Source organism: Berghia stephanieae, chromosome 1, assembly GCF_034508935.2.
Source record: "Berghia stephanieae isolate SIO BIC M18660-M18661 chromosome 1, UCSD_Bste_1.3, whole genome shotgun sequence".
In the NCBI taxonomy this organism is placed as follows: domain Eukaryota; kingdom Metazoa; phylum Mollusca; class Gastropoda; order Nudibranchia; family Aeolidiidae; genus Berghia; species Berghia stephanieae.
Window position 1 is genome coordinate 18,505,100 of NC_088360.1, and position 27,963 is coordinate 18,533,062.

General features: G+C 35.5%; 1 protein-coding gene across 2 annotated transcripts; it reads right to left on the bottom strand.

Annotated features, from left to right (window-relative positions):
- Positions 1 to 1,395: 1,395 nt before the first annotated feature.
- LOC144969509 (lysine-specific demethylase 4A-like) lies at positions 1,396 to 27,871 on the bottom strand. Of its 2 annotated transcripts, none has more exons than XM_078908648.1 (17): positions 27,736 to 27,871; positions 22,502 to 22,655; positions 21,455 to 21,633; positions 20,479 to 20,837; positions 19,681 to 19,784; positions 16,048 to 16,185; positions 15,649 to 15,797; positions 11,923 to 14,983; positions 10,504 to 10,753; positions 9,283 to 9,443; positions 8,850 to 9,048; positions 8,414 to 8,508; positions 7,411 to 7,575; positions 6,626 to 6,997; positions 6,356 to 6,475; positions 4,836 to 4,928; positions 1,396 to 2,633 (listed from the first exon to the last, which is right to left on the bottom strand). In XM_078908648.1, the coding sequence occupies exons 2-17, from the start codon at positions 22,625 to 22,627 to the stop codon at positions 2,532 to 2,534; spliced, it is 5,673 nt and encodes a 1,890-aa protein (XP_078764774.1). In that variant the 5' UTR covers positions 22,628 to 22,655; positions 27,736 to 27,871; the 3' UTR covers positions 1,396 to 2,531. The 2 variants fall into 2 exon arrangements, with proteins under 2 accessions (XP_078764774.1, XP_078764768.1); XM_078908642.1 differs by having other exon boundaries at positions 11,515 to 14,983.
- Positions 27,872 to 27,963: the final 92 nt, after the last annotated feature.

Genomic DNA, 27,963 nt, shown 5'->3' on the forward strand with positions numbered 1-27,963 from the left:
CACGGTTTGCAGCCTGTGGTCTTTAAGGATACCACTCACCAGACTGGTACATCCCTGCTTCAAGTACACACCTTGGTGGCACAAAGTTAAGTTCTTGAAATGAGACTCTTTAATCACTTTCTCTCACTGTACTCTGGTATAAAATAGTACCTGCCCAGTTAGTGTTTTCTCTGATATAAACAATACAAGTCATACAATATCGAGTGTTGCTGCTGGCCTGGATCCCCTTGTAAAGTGATTTGTGCACATTTAGTGGATACTGCGCTAGCTATATAAAAGCCTACCTTTTTTTGGGGGAGGGGGGGGGGGGGAGTTGGTCAACAGGCATGACTAATGTCGAAGTAGAAGACTTGATCTATATGAATTTTTTTTAAACGTCTCCCAGGTAAATTTGACCGTCTCTCCCCAATCTGACAGCAAAAGATCTGTCTGGACAATGACAAAACTAAACCATTTTCCCGTTCAATGACAGCAAGCTGTATAGTAGGAGTTCAAATATTTAAAAACATCTCCCTCATTAAGAAAATGGGCTCATCATCATCATTGCCTTATTCACCCCGAGTCAGGGTATAGGCCAAAGACAGTTTCCACCCTTCTCTGTCCTGAGCGAACTTTTTATCTCATTCCATGTCTTATCACTATCAGCTTCTTTCAGCAGAGTCCTTTCGGCTCTGTTGTTCATAAATTCTGTCATTGCAGAAACTCTTCGGTCGCCCAAGTCCAAAAACGGGCTCACATAGACAAATCAAAGCCCCCAACCCAAACACCATTGGCATCTCAACCTCTACACAGTTTTGTTTGTTTTTAAGGGTTTTACGGCGCTTGCAACACATTAAGGTCATATCAGCGCCAGTAAAAAGGAAGAAAATGGGATAGTAGAAAGTTCTAGAATTACAGGGTAAAGCACAAAAGAAAAGGTGAGACAAAGGGGAATTGGTTCAAATACGGAAGATGTAGATTCCAAGAGCACACTATCAAAGTACTCAGTTTGAGATCACCTAAAAGTCTCATCCAGACACAAGCACAGGTCCCCACTAAGAGGGATACACTCAAATGTTTACCAATCATTTAATATAATATGTAAACTAAACATAATAAAATGCATAACAGAGAGATGATTTACAAGGAAAAAAATATCATCTCCCAAAACTATAACTATACATTCGACTGTTTCCCTCCCAGCCAAGGGTAAGGACAGAACTAATTAATCTCATTCCAAGACAATGACAGGAAACAATTGGAAAACGGGTATTGGGGGATAGAAGACACAGCATGTACCTCCCTGCCCACTATGGGAGGTCAGGATCCCCACCCAGCTACTCATTGTAAATCCAAAAAACCATATTACACAAACACACACACACATGCTGAATAAATAATAAACGATGACATGAATTTCATTCTTTAGGCTACAATTTTATTCCAATAAATTAAACTGTATTATTTAAAACTTAGTCTTACTGTGATAAAAAATAATTTACAACAATTCGCATATGATTATTATGGAACTCGTTTGAAGTAGGGCTTTCATGTTATCAGAATGAAGTATCTTCAAAAAGTCGTTCCAATCATGAGATACTTTTCTTTACAATTTGATGCACAACTTTTTCAGACTACAGAATAAAATGTGTGAAACAAAACTAACAAAAAATTAATCAAACATAGTCATTTACAAATTGAAATAGCTTAAATATATTAAACATATAACTGTACAGCAGGAACAATAATACAAAAAAAATGTTCAACACTTGACAGTCGAAACAAGCCATATGTGATTGGTGTCCAAAAACGTGATATATAATGGGTCAAGGAATAAAACAAATGGATCAAAATAATAAAAAAACGAGTGTATATGACAAGACTGTCATAAGATAAAATATATTATGATGCACAAATATGATAATTGCAAATTCACAAAGATGAGGAAAAACTTCAATGACCTAACATGCCGTGTCTAATTGATACTGCTGTTGATAATTTCACTGGAGAAAAGCTGTGCAACGAGTCTTCAAAAATATGTCTCCAGATTCAACAATGTGGTTCACCGAAATGGTTTCCTAAAACCATTCCATTCCATGTCGACAACAGACAAATTATAATGTTAAAAGGCATCTGTCCTTGTCTTAAAAAGAGCAAATTTATCACCGCATTTAAAAAGAAAATTATTTAATAAATTAAAATTATAATTGTGGTTAATCGGTTTAACAAATTAAAGGTAATCCCATGCTCTTTGAATTATGCATTCCTATCAGAGCAATATGTAAAACTTATATGACCTAAAATGAACAGATCACTTCTGTAAAAAACAAACTTTGCAAAATAATCTCTCCTTCCCCTTACCTCCCTGTAAACTTTCCCAAACTCCACTTTATAATACATAAGGAAAAATGGGCAATGTCTTCATAAATTCTTTTCTGATTATTCTAGACAGGCAGACACAATAAGATTAAAATTGCAAGTGATTTCACTCTAATTGAAAATCATAAACAACATCTGATTATCAACTTTTTTTTAAAAAGACAACATTTTCCTCAATCCCTCAACATCTTCAAATAGTCCACTTTCTTTTTGTTCCTCCTTCCACTGTGAGCCTCTTTCTCAAACATATCAAATCGCTGCTCTGTGGCCTGGGACTGGAATAAATTAATAGATAAGTGATGAAAAAAAAAAATTAAAAATAAATAAATTATATATATACAGTAAAATTACTTTAAACCGAAAGAAGCTAAACCGTAAAATACCTTAAACCGCAAAGAATTTAATAAATTGTACTAGCTTCTTAGTTATCTTTGTATGAATTCTTACGATGAACCGAAATACTTCTAAGGACTTTCTTTAAACCGAAACAACTTGAGAGCACCTTCCCTTTTTCTCTTTCTCTATTTTTCTTCAAAAATTCAGGAGGATGGCCACACGCAATAATGCCCGGCGATATTAAACAAAGAGTGTAAGTATAAGATGAGGGTGAATGGTGGAATGGGGGGGGGGGGGGGGGGGGTAGGCAAACACTTCAATCGCTGCACTTGGGCTTGGGCAACACCACAATCGCGCAGACTTGAAAAGGAAGACAACGGGTGCCTGGCAGGCGAAAAATTAGGAAAGAGAGAGAGTTGAGGTGTAGAATCACGTAAGTGAGATGTTCTCACTCATGTGTTGATGCTTTGGAACTGACAAATTTTCCACATGACAATATGGGGGGGGGGGGGGGGGGGTTTAGCCAACTTACCATTGACATGCCATTTCATTTCCACTTAGTTTAAATGTGTGTGTGAGATGGGCTAAAGGGGAGGGGGAGGTTCTATGTAATTGGGCCTTTGAACCTAATGCCTAATGGCTTTTCAACAAAAGAGGGGTGTGTAGTAGACAGGTTAGCATTGACACTCCTTTTCATTTCCATTTCACTTCACCTCTGAGTAGCTGCACATCATTCATTATCAATTATCGCACAAGAACTTTCGATCTTATTTTAGCTTTGCATTTTACTAAAAGATGTCTAAAAGAAAGCACTGTGCTTACACGTTTGAGTTTAAAATTGAAGTCAATGAAAGAAAAGTTGATCAAGACGGAGATATGTAACAAAACACGGCATCCCGAACTCAACAATTTTGAATGAAAAACGAAAACCCCCAAAAATATTTTTAAAATACCTACACAAAAAACAAACAAAAAAAAAAAATTAAAATAAAAATCATTTTAAAAATGGTTACGACGATGGCATTTATTCAACAACTCCATTTAAGGGGAAACCCATGATACGATTAAATGAGCAAATTCCTTTAAAATAGTTACTACCCTTGAAAAACATCGCAAAACGGGAACTTGCTTTAAACCAAAATGTCTTTAAACCGAAATGGTTTAGAAGGTCCCCAAAATTTCGGTTTAAAGTAATTCTACTGTATATATATATTATATATATATATATATATATATATATATATATATATATATATATATATATATATATATATATATATATATAATATATATATATATATATATATAAAATCTTTCAATGCTCACAGTACCATGGTGGGGTCTGAGTTTTTCCTAGTTTCTATAGCTCAAGATAGATAATAATAATTATTGTCAAAGTAGCATCTCAGTTTCTGTTCTCTTTGCAAACTTGCCAACCAATAATTGTCATGAGACTTCCATTTTTAACAAGTTCACTCAAGGGTAAAGCATATTTTTTTCATATTTCCAATAAAAATTCCCATTCTCACTTCGAAACGCAATTGCTAATTTACTTTACGAATGGATTGGATGAGCAAAGAACTGGAAAGAATGAATACCAAAAAACACCAAGACCTCTTTTGTTTTCAAATTGTATTTTCCTCAGCCTTTGCAGGCATCATAATCAAAATACAAGAAAAACTAACAATTCAACAGATCAACAGATCAGGTCACTTTTGTTTTTTTTTTCATGTTCTTGATAATCTTCTCACATTTGTGTAATTTGGAGAGAAAAAAAAAAATCGCTTATCAAAATATGCAATACAATAATATACTAATTTTCGAAATGGACGAAGTAGTTAAGACATTTTACTGTGATCCATAAAGTCCCAGGTTCAAACCCCTCTTCAGGCACTTTTTTAGGTTGTTTTTTTTTTTTCTTGTGCAAGATTATTAACCCCCTATTTGCTCACATTTTTGGACAACATGGATGATTCCTGTTTCTTTGGCAAGCTCGTCTTTGTGAAAATGATAATGTGAAGTTAAGTCAACTCAGAGCCCCATTAAACATTGATTGCTTAATTAAATGAATTATTTATGCACTTGGCTGCTTCCAGCAAACCTGTTAATGCAAACACACAGTATATAAATAATATATTTACCATTCTGCTGCGAATGTGCCTTGGTATCTCTTCATTTTCACCCCAAAGTTCATCTCTTCTTGCTTGCAATAAGGAGCCATCCTCAAATTCAACCTAAAAACGGTCATAATTAATAAACAACAGGTTACAACCAAGTCAAAACTACACGTTCCATAATTCATGCATACCAGCTGAAACATAATCACATATTATATTCATTATTTTTTCTTCCTCCATCTAATTACAATTGTGCATGTGAAGATGTAGCCATAATTATTTGGCATTAAATGCACACATGCTTGCGTGTATGGGACAGCGTGGCTCAGCGGTATGGCCTTTGCTTTGTACCCGAAAGGTACAGAATTCGACTACCCACCGCGTTGAGTGGCCTTGAGCAAGTCGCCTAGCCTTAGCTCACTTTGCAGCTGATGCCTGGGTTATTCTAGTCTTCCCTTGGAATAGATCCTAAAGAAAATTTCCTCGTTGAGATGAATAAATTTATTATCTATTTATTCATGTTTGTATATGAAGGAGTGAATATAGTGAAATCACTTGGCATTTACTCACATATAGCTTGGCATGACCAAAAAACGAATTCCTAAACAATAATATTATCATCATTGCCATTATAAAACTATATTTTACACTCACCCCAATTCTAAATCACGATATTATTCCACTTGAATATGAAACTGACATGAATAAAAACACTTTGCCATTAGTCAAAGATACCTCTTATGTAAGAGCATTTATTGCGAGTGCAAATTTTGGTCAATACATAGCATTTTTGACAAACAGGATCAAGTTCAAAAGCATTGGAAATAGAAAGACCTCAGAATAACAAGATTGCTGAATCCAAACTCTTCATCTTTCACATAAATAATTAACTATTATTTCAACATTATAAAATCAGAACAACGATCGTAATAAGTATATAAAATTAATCAAATTGATATAAGGACAGGTTCTATTGAGATGATATCAGTTCTCAAGTTCAAGTTCAACGTCTTTATCTGCAAAAGGCAAATTACCCATTACTGCATAAATTATACAATTCTGTGGTGACTTTCTCCATTATTGAGTTGAAAGATAAATGTTTAACAGTTGACCAAATTTGTTGTTGTTGGTAATATCTAGGATTTCTGGCGAAAGATGTTCCATTCCTTGATGGTTCTTGGGAAGAAACTGTATTTATATGTATTGGTTCTGTGTGTTGGAATTGTGAACTTACTGCTATGATAATTTCTTGTGAATCAATACACACTATATCAACAATACACAAGGGACAAACATTCCAAGCACAAATCTGTCAACAGTATTAAATTACAACCAATTAGCAGAATGTTTACAAGGTCTGGCAGACAGAACTCTGCATCTGATTTGAGTTCTGGTCAGAGGGTGGTAGTCAATAATTTTTTTCCATTTCAAACAAGAGAATCCAGGACAGACTCAGGCTCAGGCTCCATTGGACCAATAAATTTTAAACATTTTAGCAATGCTTACAGTCGGACAACATTTCAAGGGATGAAAAGCCTACTTACAATGTATAAGTCCTTGTTGTTGACGTTCCTGAATGTGGCACCATACAGGCTTCCATCCTCCCACTTGATGAGCACATGATCTCCTTTCATGGGCGGTCCATATCGCAAACAATCACGACTCTGCACCAGAGAATCAAAACATTTTTTAAATTGTTAATATAATATCTTAAGTGACCATGAAATGTAATATGATTATTAATAACTCAGAAGAGAGAAACCATTTGTTTTTAACGTTTAAAAAAAAAAAAATAAAAATAAAAAAAAACTAACCTCAATATCCTCAGGCAACAAGTCTTCACTAAAAGAGCCGTCATCAAAGTCAACCTCATACAGTCTTTTCCTGTCGACTCGAACAACTTTAGCCCAATAGTAGCGTTTGTTTTTGTGCTTGGCCAATGCCCAGTTGAAGAGCTCCAAGTCTAGCATGTCCTTAGGACCTCGAGCATCAACCTTAATTTTGGTCATGATGTGCTTACGACACGAGATATAGATGGGGACAGGCCAATCACTCATCTCAAACTTGATCCCAGCCATGAATGCACAGGACACGTGGAACGCTGTCGTACATCTGCCATGGGAGCACTGGATGCAAGGCCTCGGCTCATTGGCATTCTGAGACACTTGGCCACAGAGAGAGCATTTCTGATGGAACGAATGCATGAACAAAAATGAAATATACACCAGTGATTATGGGAAAAAAAATAGATATTAGGAATGTAGGTACAAAAAGTTATTAAATTTAAAACCTTTTAAAGAACAGTATATCACTCATACCAAATAATTACTGGTTTCTAGGGGAGGTCGGGGTTTTTTTTTGGGTTTTGTTTTTTTAAGTCCCTGAAACAATTTTGTTCATATAACTAGTGCCAGAGGAGATTTCTTTTTTATGCAAAAGTATATTCAGGATCAATACTGGCAGACGTTGAAAACTTTTGAAAAAAATAAATTAATTTGAAATTACAAACCAAGCGAGTTAAGGATTTAAATCTTCTTTTTTTTAAACTGTATTTACATAAATCCCCTTTGAGCTCATTTAATAAATGTATTCCACTAACCAGATTGAATCTCTCACGATCAATTTTATCAGTCACAATGGGAGCTCTGTATCTGACATTCTTGAAGAAGACATCACTGATGGCAAGGGCACAAGCTACATGAGCCCATTTCCCTTCTGATGTCTGTTTCAAAGCCCCTCCTCTCAAAAAACAAAGTGAACATTCCTGAAAACCAAACCAAAACAAAAAGAAAGATTTAATATATAAACAGATCAAGAAAAGATAATAAGTGCTAAACACAGTGCAGCAAAAAAATCTCGAACAAGACGGGATCAGGCCTATTTGTTCCAAGATTTCTGTGCAAAGGATGTGAACATTAATGTGAGTATAGGTTAACATGGATGGGTTTAATAAGCCCATTGTAATGATGTGTAGCGTTTAGTGTGTGTTGTCTAATTCTACTTTGGATATGCTGTAATAGGAAGATAAAGCGAGCACATTGCCTGTTTGTTACTCAACATATGATGTCTTTACCTATGAATCCTGTACCTAATCACTATCACTCATTACTTATCTCCATTGCACCTCTCCCAGGCATGCATGACAGATTGACTAAATCTTCACTCACTCAGTCCTAGAGATTTTTGCTTCTTTTCAAAATCGGAAGAAAAATGTATTAATCATGAGCATGTTCATAGATATTCTTATTCAACTATCATTAACATGTAAAAACTAAAAACATTAGTTTTGATACTACGCCTATAATTTGTCTCAGAAAAATGTAATAAATACGCATGTGGTAAAAGTAACCTGGGTAAACTACGGATATAGTCGGTATTAGGGTTTAGTTTAGTGAATTAATACCACATAGAGAGTGATGGCAGCTTTAGTTTCTGTTCCATACAAATATATGCGATAGACTTGAGATTTCATGGTTGGCCTCTGAAAGTGTTCGTACAATTTTGCGATTGATCACCAAAAAAAAAAAAAGAAAAACCCCAAAACATTCAGCTTCCAATGCAATCAAGTATTGGAAATGATAATAGAAATCCAACAGACTCACATGATCAGCTGCCACAGAGTGTTCCATTGAGACACACGCATCACATTTCCAGTCATCCATTTGTGGATTTATCCGTCTAAATTCTCCATAACAACCTGTCAATAATGCCAAATTTATAAATCAACTGGAGAAAGAGAACAACATGAAATATCTCTATTTTTTAATTATTTTTTTGTTGAAAGAGCAAAGCTGAGTGTGAGAGTACGTAAAAACTTTCAAATTCTACTTACCTTATGTATAAACGAATTCAATGACAGGCATAGACATTCAAAACAATGGTTCACTACACATTATATCTTAAATTCCAGAGTGATCCTATATGTACATTCCAATTTCTGAAGCAAAAAACAAAACAAAAATTGCATAATGAAAAAATAGAGAGTAAATAAATTACAATAAATTGACACAATGATTGTGTCAGGACAACTCCACTCACTTGCATGGACACACATTCTGCAGGATGAACACACCAGCAGTGAGCTAAGCCCATCCTCGTCTACTGGGGAGTAATCACAGAAAGGAGTGCGATTGGAGGCACTGACTGCAAAGGATGATTCCGGAATCATGGGGAGGGATCGGGCAGGAATGGAAACCTCATTTATTTCATCCTGAAGTTTTGACCACTCTGTACTGGGCTGCATGGATGAAAGAAAAAGGATATGAATAATTTTATTTTTTTAAATTCTAAATAGTCTAAATGTTTTAATAAAAGACAAACTAAATTCGACAAAAATCATTTTTTAATTTATGATTCATCATTAATGATGACGATTTTCCTCTATATTTCTACAATTAAAAAACAAAGAAGGATTAAACAATTTTTTTTTAAAATCAGGATACGGGAGAGATATGAGAAAGCCAACACTCACGTCAAATGTGTTGAAGAGTGAACACACAGAGCAATGGGGATTTCTGGAAGACATGATCTGATTAAACTTTTTAACTGCTTCACCATCAAAAAGATTTGCAAACTGCCACAAATGGTTGATTGGCAAGGCCCAAGGCTCTGAAAGCTGTCGAATTTCTGGCTCTGGACGGTAAAGAACAAAATTTTATGAAATCAGATTACAACAAAAGCAAGCTTTTTGGAGTCCAAAGTTATTTATCTATGCACGCATTAGTCTAACACACGCACATGCACATACACACATATATACAATAAAGGAATCTTCTGTAAACACACACACACATGGGTAACAGGCATTCTTTGTATGATATGAAACCACAAGTAACAGACGGCCAAACCATGAGATCAGCCTTTGTCCACGTGAACATCAACGTGGTAGGGGCAGGGAATGGGGGAAGCTCTTTGGTGACTGTGTATGGCTTGAAAGGTCACTAACTCACCTTCAAAAGTTGAAGGACAAAAAGCTAAACTATTAACCAATCAAAATCAATTAACTTTTTACAATATTTCCAAATATAGAAAGGTTAACAATCCCATTCATAAACACGAGCTGGACTGGCGCTGTCACTGACCCAGTTCGGCTCGTCCTGATTCATGGACCTGCGTTCTACTTGAGTTAACTTCAACTCCATTGCTTAAAAAAAAACAAAAAAAAAACAAATAAAAACTGAGATTGGATGAACGGATATTCCAAGGACACAATGACTGAGGGACTGATTTTTAATTTAATAATTAAAAAAGAGTATTACATTCTGAAATTAGATCCACTTCCATATATGCAGAGATATTGACAACATGAACAGTGTTCAAGATAAACAACTCATTAAGAAGATGTTTGTTTGTTTTTAGGTGCTTAACGGCGCTTTCGACACTATTTAGGTCATTTAAGCGCCCGTTTCTGTCTTTTATCAATTTTTATCGGCCTTGAGGGGCCATAGCTGCTCAATCGTGTACTGTTGTAATAAAATTTTTATAAAATCATAATAGTTACATGTTTCTTATTTTAAAATATTTATTTACAATTTCTGCAGGAGCTCACATTCCTGCAGATACTTTAAAATTGTAAGCGGATCGACCAACTGGAATAGAGACTTCAAGTCCTTGTTTTCATAATGCTGTGACCTTATTTGTTCTAACTCTATACACTCATTCAGTAGAAAAAGAAAAAAAAAAAAAAGAATACCTGTTTGTGTTAAAGCAAGTGATGGCCCTGGTAACCCAGGCAAATCTGACTGCAGAACTGATCCCAGTACAGAGATATTCATGTCTGTCGTGACATTTGAATCAATTTGTAAAGTGTTGCCATTCTCCAGTGCTCCTGGTACCAGTCTTCCTTTAGCTCCTTTCTTGCCTCTCTCTCTTTTTGGACGCAAGCTTTTCCTACCCTTACCACCCTTTTCATTGGATCCAGCACACGTCTGCTTTTTCAATGCCTGAGGAGAAGATCAAATCACATTTTGATAATATAAAATCAAATCATTTCCTTTAAAAACAAATTAAGTTGAAACCGGATAGATGTAATAGAAAGGAAAGAAGCATAGACAACAGGGAACAACAGTAAAGAATAAAGATCCCATCAGTAGCACCCATCGACTGCTATCTAGCCTACAAAAACCTGATGGAAATAGAGAACTTCAGTTATCAATAAATTATAAGAAAATTCAGAAATGAAACTATTGGCAATAGAACATTGTAACAATTCAATTAGCTGCAATTCATAATTGTAAGTAAATAGATTATTAACGATGAGTAACACACCGGTAACAATAACATATGTATCACTAAAGTGCAATCCAATTGGTAACAGATGTACATTTATCCAGATCATTATGTCATTTAAGATTTGACAAGTAACATTATATTAATAAAGCATGTCATTTAATAATTCAATTAAAGCAATAACTAATTTTAGAAATGACTTTCAATTTATATCTATAAGAAATGTAAAAGAGAAAAGTGAAAATTTTGTTTTTTTCAGCAACAAAAAAAAGTTTGAAGAACGATACCTAAAAAAAAATAAAAACAATTATGATAGAACAATTCATTCATCAAATTTTTCAAAGATCTTAATTTCCAAGGGAAACAAAATACAAAACTTCAGTGAAAGAGAAATGTTAATTGCCAAAGGGAAACAAATTCAGTGAAAAAGAACAAATCAGAAGTTCAAAAAAATAGATTAAAAAAACCGAGATACCTTTGAACCCGAGCACTTTGGCAGCTGCCTGGTAGTGCCATGATTTTCAGGGGTAGTGGAAATCTCAACAATTTTCCCTAACTCTGGAGGTGACATGGTGCAGTTGTAATTAACATTCGGAACTTCCTTCACCAAGACAGGTGGGTTGCCACTCTGGCCAGGAAGAATGTTCAATTTATCACATTTCCGTTTTCTTTTGTCCTTCTTTGATTTAACTTTGGAGACAATGGACTGGGAAGGCACAACTCGTGGACTCGATATTATTGGCTGTGGAACGAGCTGGCGTACTGCCAAAGAAACACAAACTTTCGATGCGCATGTAGTAGGAGGTAAATTATAAGGGAGGGACGAATTCTGACAGGAACAATTAACTTTAAGGACACTGGAATCAGCTGCAAATGTTCTCACCTGGGGACTAAGTTCTGGCATGTCACTTGCTTGCTCTGCTTTACGTACTGGAGATTCACTCATCACTTCACTAGCCTTGACCAATTCCTCCAACTTCAAAGAACCTGTTCCTTGATTCAAAAACTTATTGCGATGATCTTGAATGTGTGGTGAAAGATTAGGAGGGGATAATGATGACCGATTATCATTACTGTCAATAGAGGGACTGGTTTGTACGGTTAAACTATGTGGGGTAAAAGTGGTATTGGTAACAATATGGGGTGACATTACACTACACAATGAAACAGTAGACACATTAGAATTGTTATTGGGCAAGTTATCTCTATGAACAGCAGCAGTAGAATGAGAGGTAGGCAGGTGCAGTTGGCCATTCTCATTACTGCCATTTTGTGGAATCGAAGATGAGGTGGTTAATAAACTGACCAAGCTGACAGGACTGACATGTCCTACAGCCCCATTGGCCATATCTAATAAAGTCTTTGCAATACTTGCATGGCATTGAGATACAGATGAGGAACTGGACATGGGAACACTTATGCCAGATGCAGTTGAACTAACTGAACCATTTGAAATAATAATTTGTCCCCCTTTAGGCTGAATATTGGGTACATTTACTTTTCCACTGGACACCGTCTTCTGTTGAATAGATACAGGTTGGTTTGTTTTGAACTGACTACCACTATTTTGCAGACCGGGAGTCTGACATAAATTAATTTTAAAGTTTTGTTCACGTGGATCTGCCGTGAGATCTATTACTTGATCCTTGCCTCCATTAAGAAAGCATTGCACATCATTAGACTGCAGATTCTTCTGAGATTGGGGCAAAGTAGTCTGTTTTAAGAGTGCTGGATTGCTTGTGGATTTGGACAAGAGTTGAGGATTTGTTACTGGTTTGCCATTCAGAAGTGAAACAGTACTTACCCCTGGAACAGCAGAGGCAGGGATAACATTTTGGGTTGTGAATTGAACCGGTTGAGACGACAATAACTGGATTTTTTGTTGTTGAATAGGCTGTGTCTTTGTTGTCTGGTTTGACAACAGGAAAGAATTGTTCATGGTCGCCAATGGAATTTGGGCATTGGCACTTACAAGCTGACTGGGAAATGAAAATGAATGATTATTTGAATGCAACATATTAACAGGCTGTGTACTGTTTACCAAAACCGTTTGGTTTGAAGGTAATTGTTGTCCTTCTGGGAGAAGCTGAATGCGGTTAACGTTAGATGTGGAATTAGGCTGGGCACTTCCTGTTTGGTTAACTTTTAAGATAACTGGTTGCTGTTGACCTGACAGAAGAGAAAATGTAGGTTGAATAACCTGTGGTTGATTTACTACCATTGAGGGGATCTGATGTTTAGGCAAAACAAAGCACTGATTCAGACTTCCTTGATTATCGACAAGAAATTTGTTCTGTAGATTCGTTGGCTGGTTACCAAGCATTATGGTATTTTGAAGATTCCCTTGGTTATCGACGATGATATTATTATTTGGTGAGTTCTGTGTAGTCTGTGATGGTGCAATTACAGTCATAAGTTGAGGAGTCTGCGATGGGATAGATGTCGTCTTATTCACAAGACCTTGGGGTGCAGAATTATTCATATTCAAGATGTCTCCATTTATAGCTATATTAGCTAAAGGGGGAGTGGAATAAGAAACAGTGACAGGTCCAACACCTTTATTTGGCAGCTGGGCTGTTGTGTTGAGCGGTGAATTAAAGTTGATTACATTGCTTTGTGTGCAAGATGCAAGCTGCACTGATGAAATATTAGATAGATTTGCATAGCTTTGGGTACTGATTGTGTTTACATTAATGGGTGTCTGGGTAACTGATCCTATTTTAGAAGCGCTGATCGAATTATTTACAACTGAAGGACAGCTCACAGTGATAGGCAATGAATTATCTGATGGTTGGGGGCTAGATAAATTGGCAAGGGAAATGTCAGATGAGGCTGAAATATGTTGGCTTGTCTGAGGCAATTGGTTGTTCAAATCGACAGAATGCAATATTTGAGTACCAGTTGAAACACCTGGGCCAGAGGAAGACAAATACGTAGTTGTAGAGCTCACTGAGGGACAAGCAGTGTGGATAGGTAGAGATGGATGGCTTGTGGTCAAACAAGATGACTGAACACCATTTGCCTGGACTAAAGAGGTGTGTGAATGCATTGTTGATGGAAGTGAGTTTACGTCTGGGCCAATGTTTTTCGTTGTAATCACAGCTTTTCCCTCTTGCTCCATTTGATCGTTCTTAAGAAAAGACTCTTCTTTAACAACTTCATTTTCATTGTTCATTCCGTGCGACGTTTGACAAGAGTTTCCAAATTTATTAAAATCTGTGACAGCGGATTCAGGCTTCACTGGCCTGAAGCTTGCTGTTTTTGAAACTGGATTTTTTCTCACAGCAGCTGGGTTCTTAACAAACCCCTGATCCTGAATAGACTCCAAGTCATCTGTTCCATACAATGTCTTCAAGAAGGCTTCCTGAAAAGCATTATTTATCACAGGCTTCTGTGACTGTTTTGGTTGTGGTGATCTTAGATAAGAATCGATTTTTTTCTTTTCTGATGGTTGATCGTTCATTTCACTCTCCTCATGTTCAGGTGCTGATTTTGCTAGAACTGTTTCATAGTTTGCCTTTGGATGTTGCACCACTGTTTCATTTCCGACTGGATAAATTACTTTTTCACCAGGCTTTTCCTGCTCTACAATTGATGCAATCAACCCGGTAACTCCTCCTAACATACTATCTAGCTCATCTAAATTACTTTTTGACACTGGTTTTGATTTTTCAGACGATTTCTTTGGAGTAACCTTGGCTTTCTTGGCAACAGGTGTCAATTCTTCATCAGGGACAATTTTCTTTTTATGTTTAGGTTTCAATTTTGGACTCATGGCAACAGGTACAGATGCAATAACTGCTTTCTTGCATTTGGGTGGTCTAGATTTTACAACAGGTTTCAAATCTGCATTAGTTTGTGTAGCAGGAAAATCTTCTTTCAGAGGATGACGTCTTGAGTGAGCTGTCCCTGAACTATTGGCCTCAATTTTCTTCTTGACAGCCCTAGAAAATAAAAATGATAACATACACATTAACATACAATCAACAAGTACACAAAATTTTATAACAATTAGGTGTATGTGTCTTGTATGCTTACAATATGCAATGGTAATTCCCTATTGAATATAAAGCAACCTACAAAACTAGAGCCGATGATGGAAATTTCTGTAAATTATTGTTAGCAATGTCTACAGAACATATTACATTAACATACAGTCGATATGTAATCGAAATTTAATAACAATTAAGTATATGTGTCTTGTATACTTACAATATCCAGTGGTTTAGTGCATCATCTTATTGCAAGCTTATTTAATTTCAATCAATTTTTTTGAGTGATGTACCATGAACATCAACTCAATCTGCATAATTCAAGAACACATTTTACTGTTTTCATCCCCTATTTGGAATCACTGCTTCATTGACATATGAATAATAGAAAAGCTGACCATAGTAAAACAACAACATCAAAAAGTTTCCGAAAAGAGAGTAAACACTAAATGCATACAGTCTCAAAATCACCATTTATGTATTTAGTAATACCAGAGAAACAGAAACATAAACGTACAATTTTATACTCGCCTTGCACCCTTGAGTATTATTTCTTAAAAGTGAATTTTGAATGAACTAGTCAATGTGATAAAAAAAACAAAAACGAACAAACATACCTGCCCCCTAAGGGTCGACTTGCATCTCTGTGTCCCTCCGGATGTGGGGCAATGTCTTTGCCTTCTTTCCATAGGTTATATCTATCAGGCTGATACTTTTTAACAAAAATATCCATGCTGATCTTGACACCATCTCTACGACAAACGCACTGCGTGAAATAAGAAGGATGGTTGAAAAAATAAATTGGGTTATATCACTGTGGCATGAGTTACATAATTTCATTGATTGAAAAATTTGAAAAGCATAAATAACAACCTTTAGTGAAGATAAATATTCATAAATTATACAATCCATCAGAACTTCACCTTACTAAAAACTGAATTTTGTGACAAAGTAAAAAAAAGGTATTAAAAAAAACATTTTGGATTTGTATGACAACAAAGAAAGAGTAAATTTACCTGCAAACATCGTTTTCCATATTCAATCCAACGCTCAGATGCAAAATTTGTAGATTCAGCGCAATTGAAGCCATGATTGAAACCAGCATGGTATCCATAGGGGAAGGTGATCATGATTTCTCCAGCCTCTTGAGTAATCTATGAGAGGTGATAGGAGAGACAGCAAATCATAGTTTACTCTTGCCCATTTCAAAATGCATGCTTAAACATATTTCCCGATTTCTTTTTAACCAAGCACTTTGTATGCTGTCTTAGATCTCAATCGACCTAATCATTCTTATATGTGCACTAGAAAAGATCTACTACTGATGTTGTTAGTGTTCTCGTTTTTTTGTCACTCTTAACATTGAAAATTTATAATAGTACATGACATATATTTCATGTAGATGAGTTATCACTTGAATCAGCAGTTTGCCAATGAAAATAAAATGATGTTAGGTCTAATACAATCGCAACAATTGTAAATCATATTAAGCTTTAACAAGTTCTACTTATAAATTCCATAAAACTAGTGCACTCTTTCATACCAAAAAAAAAAAAATGTGCTTCAGAGTAGAGGGGGGCATATAATCCATGCAGCCTAAAATAGACAAGCAAATATCACTATGTCCGATGACATAACCATGTTATTTTCACCATGAAATCAGGAGAAAGAACTGCTATATCATTGTGGTGACTGATAATATGATCAATGAGCAGTTTGCGTGGATTCAACTTGTACTGTAACCCTTTCACAGTGGTATGTTTTAATGATTTAGCTATAGTTAGCCCTGTATCTTTTTCCTTGTGCATAATTTGGCTACTTTTTAGATACTAGCAGTTGCTATAGAGTTTTGATTTGGCACCTTTTTATTGCAATGACTTACAACAGACAATTTAATTTGGCACCTTTATGCTTAATTTAGCTCGTTTTATAAGGTTACTGACAAAATGAAAAGAAAAATGAAGGGTTCCATCGCAAAACGCGTTATGCGCCAAAATCCTCAAAAAATGTTTTATTGTTTATATTGCCAATATGAGGATCACTTTATACTATAGGAAAATGTTTTTTAGCGAAAAATAAGTTTTAACCGTATTTATTTCTGTGCGAAGTTGACATTTTTTCGCAAACCGCGTTATGCGCCAGGTGAGTTTTTTTACAGAGTGCATTATAACCATTCAGCCAATCAGAAACGCCAAAACTCGAAACTTCCGGCCACACCTTCAATATTGTTTACATCCTAAATCTACCCTAGTTTCCGTTTCTCTTTACCGTGAAAAACCTAACCACATAACTGATAGTGATGGCTATGACAGTGATTGTTATTAGTTGTTAGATATGTGTAATCTTTATTATCTTCTTTTGATATTTTCATTTCACCATGATTTTCAAGGTAGTGCTGCTGTTTAATACTACCAAATTCTCAAACTTTTCTCCTGTTTTGCAAAAAACCAGTCGAGAATCTAAGGAAAAGGCACCGGTGTAAGATAAATATCTGAACAAGTGTGTATGAAAGGTGTCAGACGAATCAAGAAAGAAAAATGCAAGAAGACAAACCATCCCAAAAATTCAGTCCTTCTTGACTGTCTATTAAGACTGATTTTTGGGATGCTTTTTTCTTGCTTTTTTCTGGCACCTTTCATACTTTCATACACACTTGTTCAGATCTTCAAAAATCAGTTGCAATTAAAAATATGTCAATGGTTGTCTTACAGTAGGATTTCGACAATTTGGTTGAAGCTGAAGTGAACTGTGACCCTTCCTTGAAATGGTTATGACAAAATTTGAAGTTCTTTTTTATTATTTTTTTTTTATAAAAGGTTCTCTGAGAATATTACTATTTTTCTAGTATTGGTGCGATCTCTTTCTTTCTTTTTTTCCCCCATACTTTTGATAAATTAATTTTGTTCTGTCAGTCATATCTTATGACATGTATCATTTAAGTTGACCTTAAACCTTATTTTATAGGCTCTAGTATGAGGTCTGCATTAATTAATCATTCCATGTCTTAACATGACATCAATTCGCTTGTTGCTTATTTCTGGAACTCTAGTTTAAATGGTGAAGGTTTATTGGTTAGTTGTATTTTTTTTAAATGTATGTGCGTTTGTGAATACTATCCGAGGTCAGATATTATATTCAAGGCTGTTGAGTCATTACTTTTTTCTTTATCTACCGTCAAATTTGAATTACATTTTGCTTTTTATTTCCTAAAATTAAACAATTACCTTATGAGCTTCTTCACTCAACTGAGACCCTGTCCTTTTTATACTCTTTCATTTTGTATGTTAGTGAATATAAAATGTTCAATATTTTTTTCTTCAACATTAAAATCATATTTAATTTTCATTAATTTTGTTTAAAGAATATAAAAGTTTGTTTTTTAAATTTATTTTGACTTTTCAAAGAATAAATGTATTTTTAAAATCTCAATGCCTGTGGTATTTTTCGTCATTGTCATTCATGTGACACGAAACTTTGCTTTCTCTTCTTTCCCTTGACTCGAATCAATTCATTTATTTCTCTTTGTTGTGGCTTTGTTCTGATGAGAACGAAATGAGCACTTGCCACGGCCATGTCTGGGAATTTTTGATTGAGGGAAAACAGTCAGATCTAAACATCTTTGATATTGTCCTTTAACTTCGTAAAGTTTAAGGGGTTATTCTCTGCATGATGTATGCATGGCACATTGAAGGTATACTCTCCTCAGACACACTGATATATCACTATTGGGATAATTTTTATTCGAACAAGTTTCTTTGTCTCACTTTTTCTTGTTATACATCAAAAATGGATCTGAAGTCTTTTGACTATTCTATTATATTCCTTTTTCTGATTTTGAATTTGGTATTGAGATGGCACAAGCGCTGCAAAACATCCGATAAGTAGTGACCTGATGTTTTTCGTACAGTACTGTAGTTTACGGCAAAATCACGGCTATGATTTGCGCCTTATGTGATTGAGTTTTAATATTTACCACATCATGAATACATGCTATGGACTTAAGACAATTTCTTTTATTTTCTAAAACCTCTTACAGCTTTCTTATACATTAATATGTCAAAATTATTGCTCAGCAGCCGTTAAATTCAAAGTGATGGATATAACGCATTTTGTGAAAAATGAATTTGGTGGATATAAAGCATTTTGCCGAAAAACACAAAACATATTGCCTGTTTGTATTCTTCATGGATGCAATAGGTTTATGTCATATGGTTTATTCAATGTCCTAAGTGTGATGTTTCAAAAGGATATATAATGCACAGATTAAATTCAGTCCTTGCTAGTGGGATAAAAACATGCATTTTCTCAACTTGCCTCATTTTGGATATAAAGCGTTTTGCGATGGAACCCTTCAAATGCTTTCTCCATGGACTGAGATGAAATGCTGAGTGCAGATTAATACAAATTTGCTCAGTCTTTATTTTTTTACAAAGGTGCCTACTATATATATTGAGTATATGACTCAGACTAGATTCTGCTTTCTAAAGAAGGGTGCATATTAATTTAATTCAATCAGAGGAATTTTACATGATATGGTAGATCAAACAGTATATTGAATTTACTGACAACTGTTACAAAGGAATGGATTTATTTTTGTTATTTCCAACAATAATTAAACATACAATTAAACCACAATGATAATTACTTACCTTCTGAACAGGAATGGAGTACTTCTTAAGAATGTGAGGAGAAATCAAGGACATCTTGTGTCTCAAAAATGCAGGGCACTCACCGAAGCTATTTGGGAAGAAACCTGTAAAGAGAGTCAACATAAACCAATTCTAAATATTGTCCATTTACACCTTCATAGCCATGACAGTTTGATTAGATGTGTACTCTGATACAAACAATTTATTCCACCACCCCCAATTCTCAAGTAAACATCGGTAGTCATAACATCTAATTCAGAGGCTGCTCGCTATTTTCGAAAAGCAGATAAAATCATCTACTACTTTATTATGAATAATAGGTATCATCATAGAACAGTGAATGAAAATTTATTGAATTCAACAATGATATTTACATTCTTTATTTAACATATGAAAAGTCATTTCCCAATATCCACACTAAAAAGGTGTAATTGTCTTTATTTGAACGAACTATATACTTATTTAAACACTCTTTTACTGACTTTTTAAAAAATATTGGAGAGAGATCTTTCCTCTTAAAACAGATAGATAGAATTCAATTGTCCCTCTATTCTTTTTTATTAAAACTAATGCATTTAAGCGACACAATACCTTATTCCACTGAATAATGATTTTCACTAAAAGTGTGATAGTTTGTTAACATCTACGCTCTAAGCCTGAAACAACAGCTGAAAAACAATAATTGACTTAGTTCATGGAGCACAATTTTAGTTGTAAGTATAAAGTTGGTAAAAAAAATACAAAAGTACTAACTGAACACAAACTTCTTTTAAAAAATTAATAGTTCAAATCACAAACCTTGTGCAAGCCTTTCAAGACGCTGTCCATGTTCTGGAGGAATGGCATACCATGATTTGGGAGCTCCAAAATGTAAGTAGTTGATGCTGTACAGATCCATGTCTTCAGTATGCCAAGCAAAGGTCGTCTTCCACATGCCAAAGTAAAGATAAGCTGTGGATACCCCTTCAATCTTGATGTTGTAGTCATTCTTGACATGATCTAAAATGGATCCTAGACGATTAATGTTCCAGACATCTTGGTCATTGTCTGTTATTGTTCCACTAATGTCTGCTCCATAAATGGCTTGGCCGAATGTAATGTTTTTCCAATATTTTCTCTCCAATTCATCGAAGTCAAAATGATTTGGACAACGGTATCTGATAAAGAAACAAAAATTGCATAACTAAATGGCATATAGCTGATTTTGTTCTACAAATGACACATGGCCAGAGTGCATCTTAGGCAACAAAATGTCACAGAATGTGTCCAACATTAAGTTTAATTTCGATCTAGAATATACCCAGCTGTTCAGCTTATTTCCTATCTGTACTTTTGCAATAAATTTAGGAAATCAAAGACCATTTTTTTTTCCACTTCATTTTTTGGACCAAATTTTCATAATCATAACATCGCTAATAATTTTCAAAATCGGAAAGGGTAAAAAGTTACTTTCACTTTCATTCTTCTCATACTTTCGGAATCGCATTTTTTTATATAGAAAGGTAATTTGAGAATCACCAGTTGCATCCCGACGTTCTGCCATGATCAGGGTTAGAAATCAGCAGCCGCAATCGAGCACTGCACTCTGTAAAGCAATGGGTTCAAACATTAAATCCAAATGACACATTTTTTCACAACCTATCTGACTTCTGAGTACAATAACCTTTCTAACATTCATTATTTCACACCCTGTCAAAATTAAATTTTCTTCCACCCATCAATTTTATAATCACTTAATCAAAAATAAGTGATATCAATATTATTTGAGTCTTACTTGGTAGAGTTGGCCATCTTTTCATAGTCGCTAACCTTCATCGCCTTTTTCTGAACATTGAACTGGGTATAGAGACCTTGGTGGCCTGAAACTACTTGTTCAATCGGAGCTGGAATCACAAGGTCCCCTATATTATCGTATCCAGATTTCCGAGGTACCCATTCCTTTGGAGGTATAATCTGGAAAAAGATCAAGTAAAATTGTAGCATAAAATAATGGACAAAAGGAAACAATTTATTTGATTGTAATGTTATGTTTATGTTCTGAAGACATTGCTAACAATAATAAACAGAAATTTCCATCATCTATTCAAAGTCTCCTCTCTGTTGCTTTTAGTTCAAAAGGTTTGCAACCATGCACCCCCCCCCCCCCCCCCCCACCCCTTACCAAAAAGAAATGTGTAAGAAGAATTTCTGTCCATCATTTATATCTATTATTATTATCATCATTATTATTTTTTCCCAGGGCTCACACTCACAAGAAGAAAATTGAGGCCAACAGCTCAAGAACTGCTAACAAGACGTCAGACAAATGACAAAATTACACTATCATGAATTCCAGAATCACAAATCTCTATCCAAATAATAAATTTGGAAGAATTTGTTACAAAGTTAGGGTTGACCACAACCATAAAGCTCTAGAACTAGAACCATCCAAGTAACTAATATTCTCATGTGGTCATCATATTCGATGATAAATTTGCCATAAGATTGCAAAGTCTGACTTTTAAATTCTACTTATTAAGCGAGATACAGCCATGAGTCAGAAAGAAAAAAAAAAAAGAAAAAATGAAAAAGCGGAAAATTCATCTCTCATTTTAGAGTTTTATACCTCCTACTTTTGAGTGTCATCTAAATCAATGATACATTTGAAGAACTGTTTTATTTACCGATGGATTTTCAAAATTAAAAAATAAATAAATATACTCAGTGAGTCAGGACTTTAATTAAAGCACAGTATTTCTCTTTTAAAAACCTTCATAAAAATAATAATTGCTATGCGATAGTAAAAGTAATAGTAATAAGCAATGAATAATAATAAGTTCACCTTTGCAACACCAGCCTTGTGAGCTCCGCATGATTCAATATAAGCAATATATTTATTGAAATCCTTGAATTCCTCAAAAGTAGGCCTGAAGACCATGATTTTGGTGCCTCCACTTGATGACTCCATTGCTCATTGAGACCTGCTTGACAACAAACTGCAATAAGATTGATTGTGAAATAGAGCATAATAAATTCCATGCTGAATAAAAAATAAAATACAGGAGAATCATAATCTCAAAAGAGCATACAATATATTATATCACAGGCATTTTGTATAGATTGTGAGAAGGAAATTTTCAAATGTATTGATAATTGTTGGGGTTTCAGTTGGTTATTAAAGAATAAAATGTGTGTCTGCCCCCCTTTCCTAGATTCCACCGAACTATGACTCCCTACTACACCAACAGAAAGAATGAGAATGACAGATTAATGACAAATTAATAAACAGCAACAGAGAAACTCCAGATTAAATCAGACTGATGAAAAAAAGAAAAGAACTGAGCATGAAAAGTAGTGAAAAAAAAAAAATGGCATGCAGAGCAGCAACAGAAGAAAAACATTTTTTTAATCAGCAGCTCTCAAAAAAAAACTTTTTTTTTCAACTCTGCACAAGCATTTGGACTCTTGGGCGTGCTAAATCAAAAGCTAGATCAGGTCTACCAAGCAATTCCTGGAAAAGTCAGCAGTTGCTTTTGATCCTGCTGATAAATTTCCAAAAGCAGACAGTTCTTCTTCGTCTTGTGAAAACCTCCAATATTGTCGATGATCACTCAACAGTTTGTAGGGTTTTACATTGTAAACTTGTTAAAATTCCGCACATAATACTAATGAAAAATACATAGATTAAAAAGTCACGTTGTGAATTCTAGCAATCGCGTAAAGGCATGCTGGCAACCATTTTCAGCCACTTCAGCTGGTAGGCTATTCCATAGTCGGGCAGTGGAAGGGAAAAACTAATATAGGTGAGCGTCTGTTTTAGATGTTGGAATCATTACTCTTGCTGTGTGTCCCCTCGTAGTTCTTGTGCTGATATCTTTGATGTCGTTTGGAAGTAAGGCACGAATTTTTGTAGTAGATATTGTGGAACAATTTAAGTTTATCTATCTTTCTTCACTTTTCCAGAGGTTCAAGGCCAATCCATTGTGTTATTTCAGACGCACTTGAGAAAGGACCGAATATGTTTGTGATGCGTCTTGCTGCTTTTCTTCGGATGTTTTCTAAGGTGTTGCGACTTAATGACATGACAAGAAAACCCATTACTTGCATGACCTGTTATCATTTGTGAGCTGCAGTTTAAAACGATGGCTCTCTGGTGTTTATTCACAGGATTTGATTAGTTGAACACCAAAATAAAGGGCTTTAATAGCTCTATCATTTGGTAAATTTCTGTTGACATCTTTAAATTCATTTAAAAGATAGCGTAATGGAAAGATAGCACAATTTTAGTGGGCAAGAAAATTAAGATGTATTTTTTCTTCATGAAAAAGGCGCTTAATTAAAACATTAAAAAAAAAACATAAATTTCAACCATTTCCCTTTCCAACTATCAAAACTGCTTCCAGGATACCCTTGGAGCTTTCCATAAAACCACACTTATTTCAAAATCTACATAAGTAACACCATTTCAGCTTGAACTGCCATGGTCAGAGTCGTTCATCGGCTCCCAGCCTTGTGATGTTTCAGGGGAATCCCCTTTCATTACTTCAGTCAGCTGGAGCCAAGTTTCAGAATGATTCCTATATAATATATTATATAGTAATTTTGGGGTGTTTTTAGGGTATTAAAATTTTTTTGAATTACTCTACCTCTCTATAATCTAGAGGCAAAATTCAAACTGCATCCAGAGTAAACCAGACTTTATACTGTCATTTGAAAACTGAATTTTCATTTAAGTGCTACTACAATATCTATTTGAAAGATATTGTGTAGAGTGATTGCCATTTTTTCAAATTTCGGTCGTAATCTTTTCAATCTAATTACATCTGCGAGACTAGCTCACACTCTGCACATTATATGTTTCTTTTTACAAGTTGCATTCCGAACATTCCTAGCATTTTAATTCATCACCACTAACTAAAACACAGGCTTAAGCAACTAAGTAAGAATCAAGAAGAAATACAGTGCAGTGGGCGAGTGAGTCCCATGAGCCTCCTGTGTGAAGAGAAAGAAAAGGTGGTGGAGGAGGAGATCACAATTATCTGACGACAGATAATCTTATGGAAGTGTATAAAATGGTGAGTGGAAACAGGAAAAACAGGAATACGTGAATTTGTCAAAATAGAGAAAGCTATGTCAAAAACAATTTGCATAAAAGTGGAAAAGATAAAGACCGAAACTTGAGAAATGGCAATAACTTTACACAAACCCATCCAAATAGATAACCTAAATAGATAACCTCTTGAGAAAACCGAATGCCCAACTACTAGGTACACATGATCCAGGGCTGTCAGATGGTCATAGTTCCTCAACTCCAAAAGTGGCCAAAACTACATACACTACTTTGACCCCCTTGAAAGAAAAAATATTACCCAGACAAAGCACTTATTATTTTTCTTAAAATGATATATTGGAATAGGGTAAATAATAAAAAAGGGAGTGTCTTCATACACAGTAACCGGGCATCTAGTCTCAGGAGCTACCGGTAACTGGTTTGCAGCAACAATACAAGCAACGGATGGACCTCGCTCTGTATGTGTGTGTGTGTGTGGGTATAAGGGAGTTTGTGTGTGTGTGTGTTATTTTCAAAAAGCAAACAATACAATACAATTTAATCTATTACATTAAAGGCGAGATTCAATGTTACTGTGTATGTTACCGAGTACGTAGATCCTGAGGCTAGGTGCCTGGTTAGTAACGAAAATAATGATACCAAAATATCTGCGATTACGAAGTTATGCATCTTTAATTGGACCCCCCAAAAAAACTTTTAGTAAAAGCAAACAGCAATTTCCAGTCACAACTTTCTTATGGGCGAGTTGGGTCACAATTTGACTCCCACTGCAGCTGCTCACTAAACTGTCTACAGTTACCGTGTACATAGACACTCCGAAAAGGAAAAGGCTATTCAGACCCGAGTCTGAATTGCTTCCCGTGGCAATTCGGACTCGTCTGAATTGCTTCCCGTGGCAATTCGGACCCCGAGTCTGAATTGCCTCCCATGGCAATTCGGACCCCGAGTGTGAAGTGCCTCCTGTGACAATTCGGTCTTCGTACACACACACACTCATGAGTATCTCTAAGTCATTAAAAACAGAATAATCACACACACACACACTCTTCCCCCCCCCCCCTCCAACAACCATTTCCACAACCTAAGAGCCAGTGGCTTTTTCTCTTTGATCTCGTATCACCATGTTCTCCCCTGCGCCCAGTGCCTCGGTCGTTTGAGGGTTGTGGAGATGTTAATGGTTACCCCCATCGTCTACTTGAGAAGTTGCTGGTTACTCCCCAATCCCATTACCAGTTGATCATTAATTGTCTCTCTGTATTCAACCAGTGCTTATTTTATTAATAGGCACCCAGTTAGTCCAGTATTATCTAATAATATTAGTATTAGACGGTACTCTGCACCTACCCCAGTGGCGGGGCTCTATTGCATGGTTTGCCGCCAAGAATCGCCTCTATTTTTATATTTAGAAATAAAACAGCATTTTTGAATTTAAAAAGAATTAAGATACTGCCTTTTGTCAAAGCCCGACCCATACTGCCTTTTAAATAAAACGCTCAAAGCCCAAAGTCATATTATTTTCCTTCCCTCCCACTCTTTCGCGGCCGCAAATGGCAAAATATGTAATGTAGATATGTCATGCATGTATCTTTTGCAACATGCTCATGGCAAATCAAATCTTCCAACACAAAGACACTCTTTTATCTATGCGAGGGCAAATTGATTGTTAACGTTAAAAATAGCGACTACAATTGTAATCTCCCAAAGACCACGAATATTTAGATTGTTTTTGTTTTTTAAGTCGCTTGCAACACATTTAGGTCATATCAGCGCCAGTAAAAAGGGAGAAATTGGATAGTAAAAAGTTCTAGAATTACAATTAAAAAGTACCCAAGAAAAAGTAAGACAAAGGGGAATAATAGATCACCGCTTTTGAAGGTTAGTCATCTTCGGGAGTTCTAAAACGTGACTTACTCGCTCACTCGCCCTCCTACCGACTGACAACTTACGACTGAGAACGAGCACCTTCCCCCCACCCTACTACACTTCACTTTCGACCCATCGTCCACTTCCGACACTTCCTGTGATTGCGCAGGCGCATTGTGGCAAGAGTCCGAATTGCCACGAGAAGCAATTGAGACTCGGGTCCGAATTGCCACTTCGCTCCGAAAAAAAAAAGTTAAAAACATAACAATAATAAAGACATGATTCTCCTTGTGGGGCCAATTTCAATTATTAAAAATATTACTACCTACTTTTTTAAAAGTTAAAAGGGAATTTTTATTTTTAATAAGGGCTTAGGCTTAGGGTAAATTTTACAAAAATAAAACCAAAACAAATCAATAATGGAATAGAGACATGTGGTCAATGTTGGTAAATTTGGCCACGCATGTGGCCATCTGATCTGGAAGTTCTGCCAAGAACTAGAACTAGCCTGGACCTGGCCCAACCAAACAGGCTACATTCACGGCTCAGCAGGGCACCGTGAACCACTCTAACACTATTCTATTACTAGAGTATTGAGCCTGAGCGATAATTAATTGTGCTCCCGCTGCTCCCCCGTCAATCATACATAACTTGCTATCAATTTGGAAGCTCGACCTCTGAAATAATTGGAACAAAGGGTTCAATGTGTCTGCACCTTGACTGTAAGTGTAAGAGTGAAACCTTGCACTAATACTTGTGAAGAAAAAATGGTGTGTAGTTCGGTTCTGTGAGGAAGGAGGGGTGTTCCCTTTTATCGGCGTTCATTGTATCTTCACAAGATGGCGTCAATTTATCACCATAATCCACAAGTGATTATATCTTAACTTGCTAACGTTGCATTATTTTCATCGAAATGAAAGGCTATAATAAATTGATTTAACATTTTAATACATCTCTGACTCTTGGTCACAGTGTGTTTTCAAAACTCAAAACAATTGCTGAGCAATTACATCCCAATATGAAGTTATGAAGTCAAAATAATAACAAACAAAACACAGTAGACGGCGAAGTAACTTAACAATTTTTAGGAAATGCAAATAAGACTTAATAGTGCATAATTACAGCAACAAATGGAAACTTACCTAAGAATTATTAGACCATAAAAATGATATGAGATTGTGTTAATCCAAAACGTATTTCCCGAAAATTACACTGTCAAAGCACACAAGATGCCGACCAAACGACATCACTCGTAGTAAAACGAGGTCAAATGACAGCGTAGTACTGATATACATCCGCTGTAAACCCGAACCTGGTTCTTTTATTTATCCTTATATTAAACCTTTTACTGAATCTTAGTTAGATGAGAA

Excerpts from the sequence above, each read along its gene's own strand:
- LOC144969509 (XM_078908642.1), bottom strand. The coding sequence starts at position 22,627 with ATGGAGTCATCAAGTGGAGGCACCAAAATCATGGTCTTCAGGCCTACT. Across the intron at positions 19,785-20,478 it reads TCTTGAAAGGCTTGCACAAG|GTTTCTTCCCAAATAGCTTC; the intron begins GTTTGTGATTTG and ends CTCTCTTTACAG. Across the intron at positions 9,049-9,282 it reads CACTCTTCAACACATTTGAC|CCCAGTACAGAGTGGTCAAA; the intron begins GTGAGTGTTGGC and ends TCATCCATGCAG.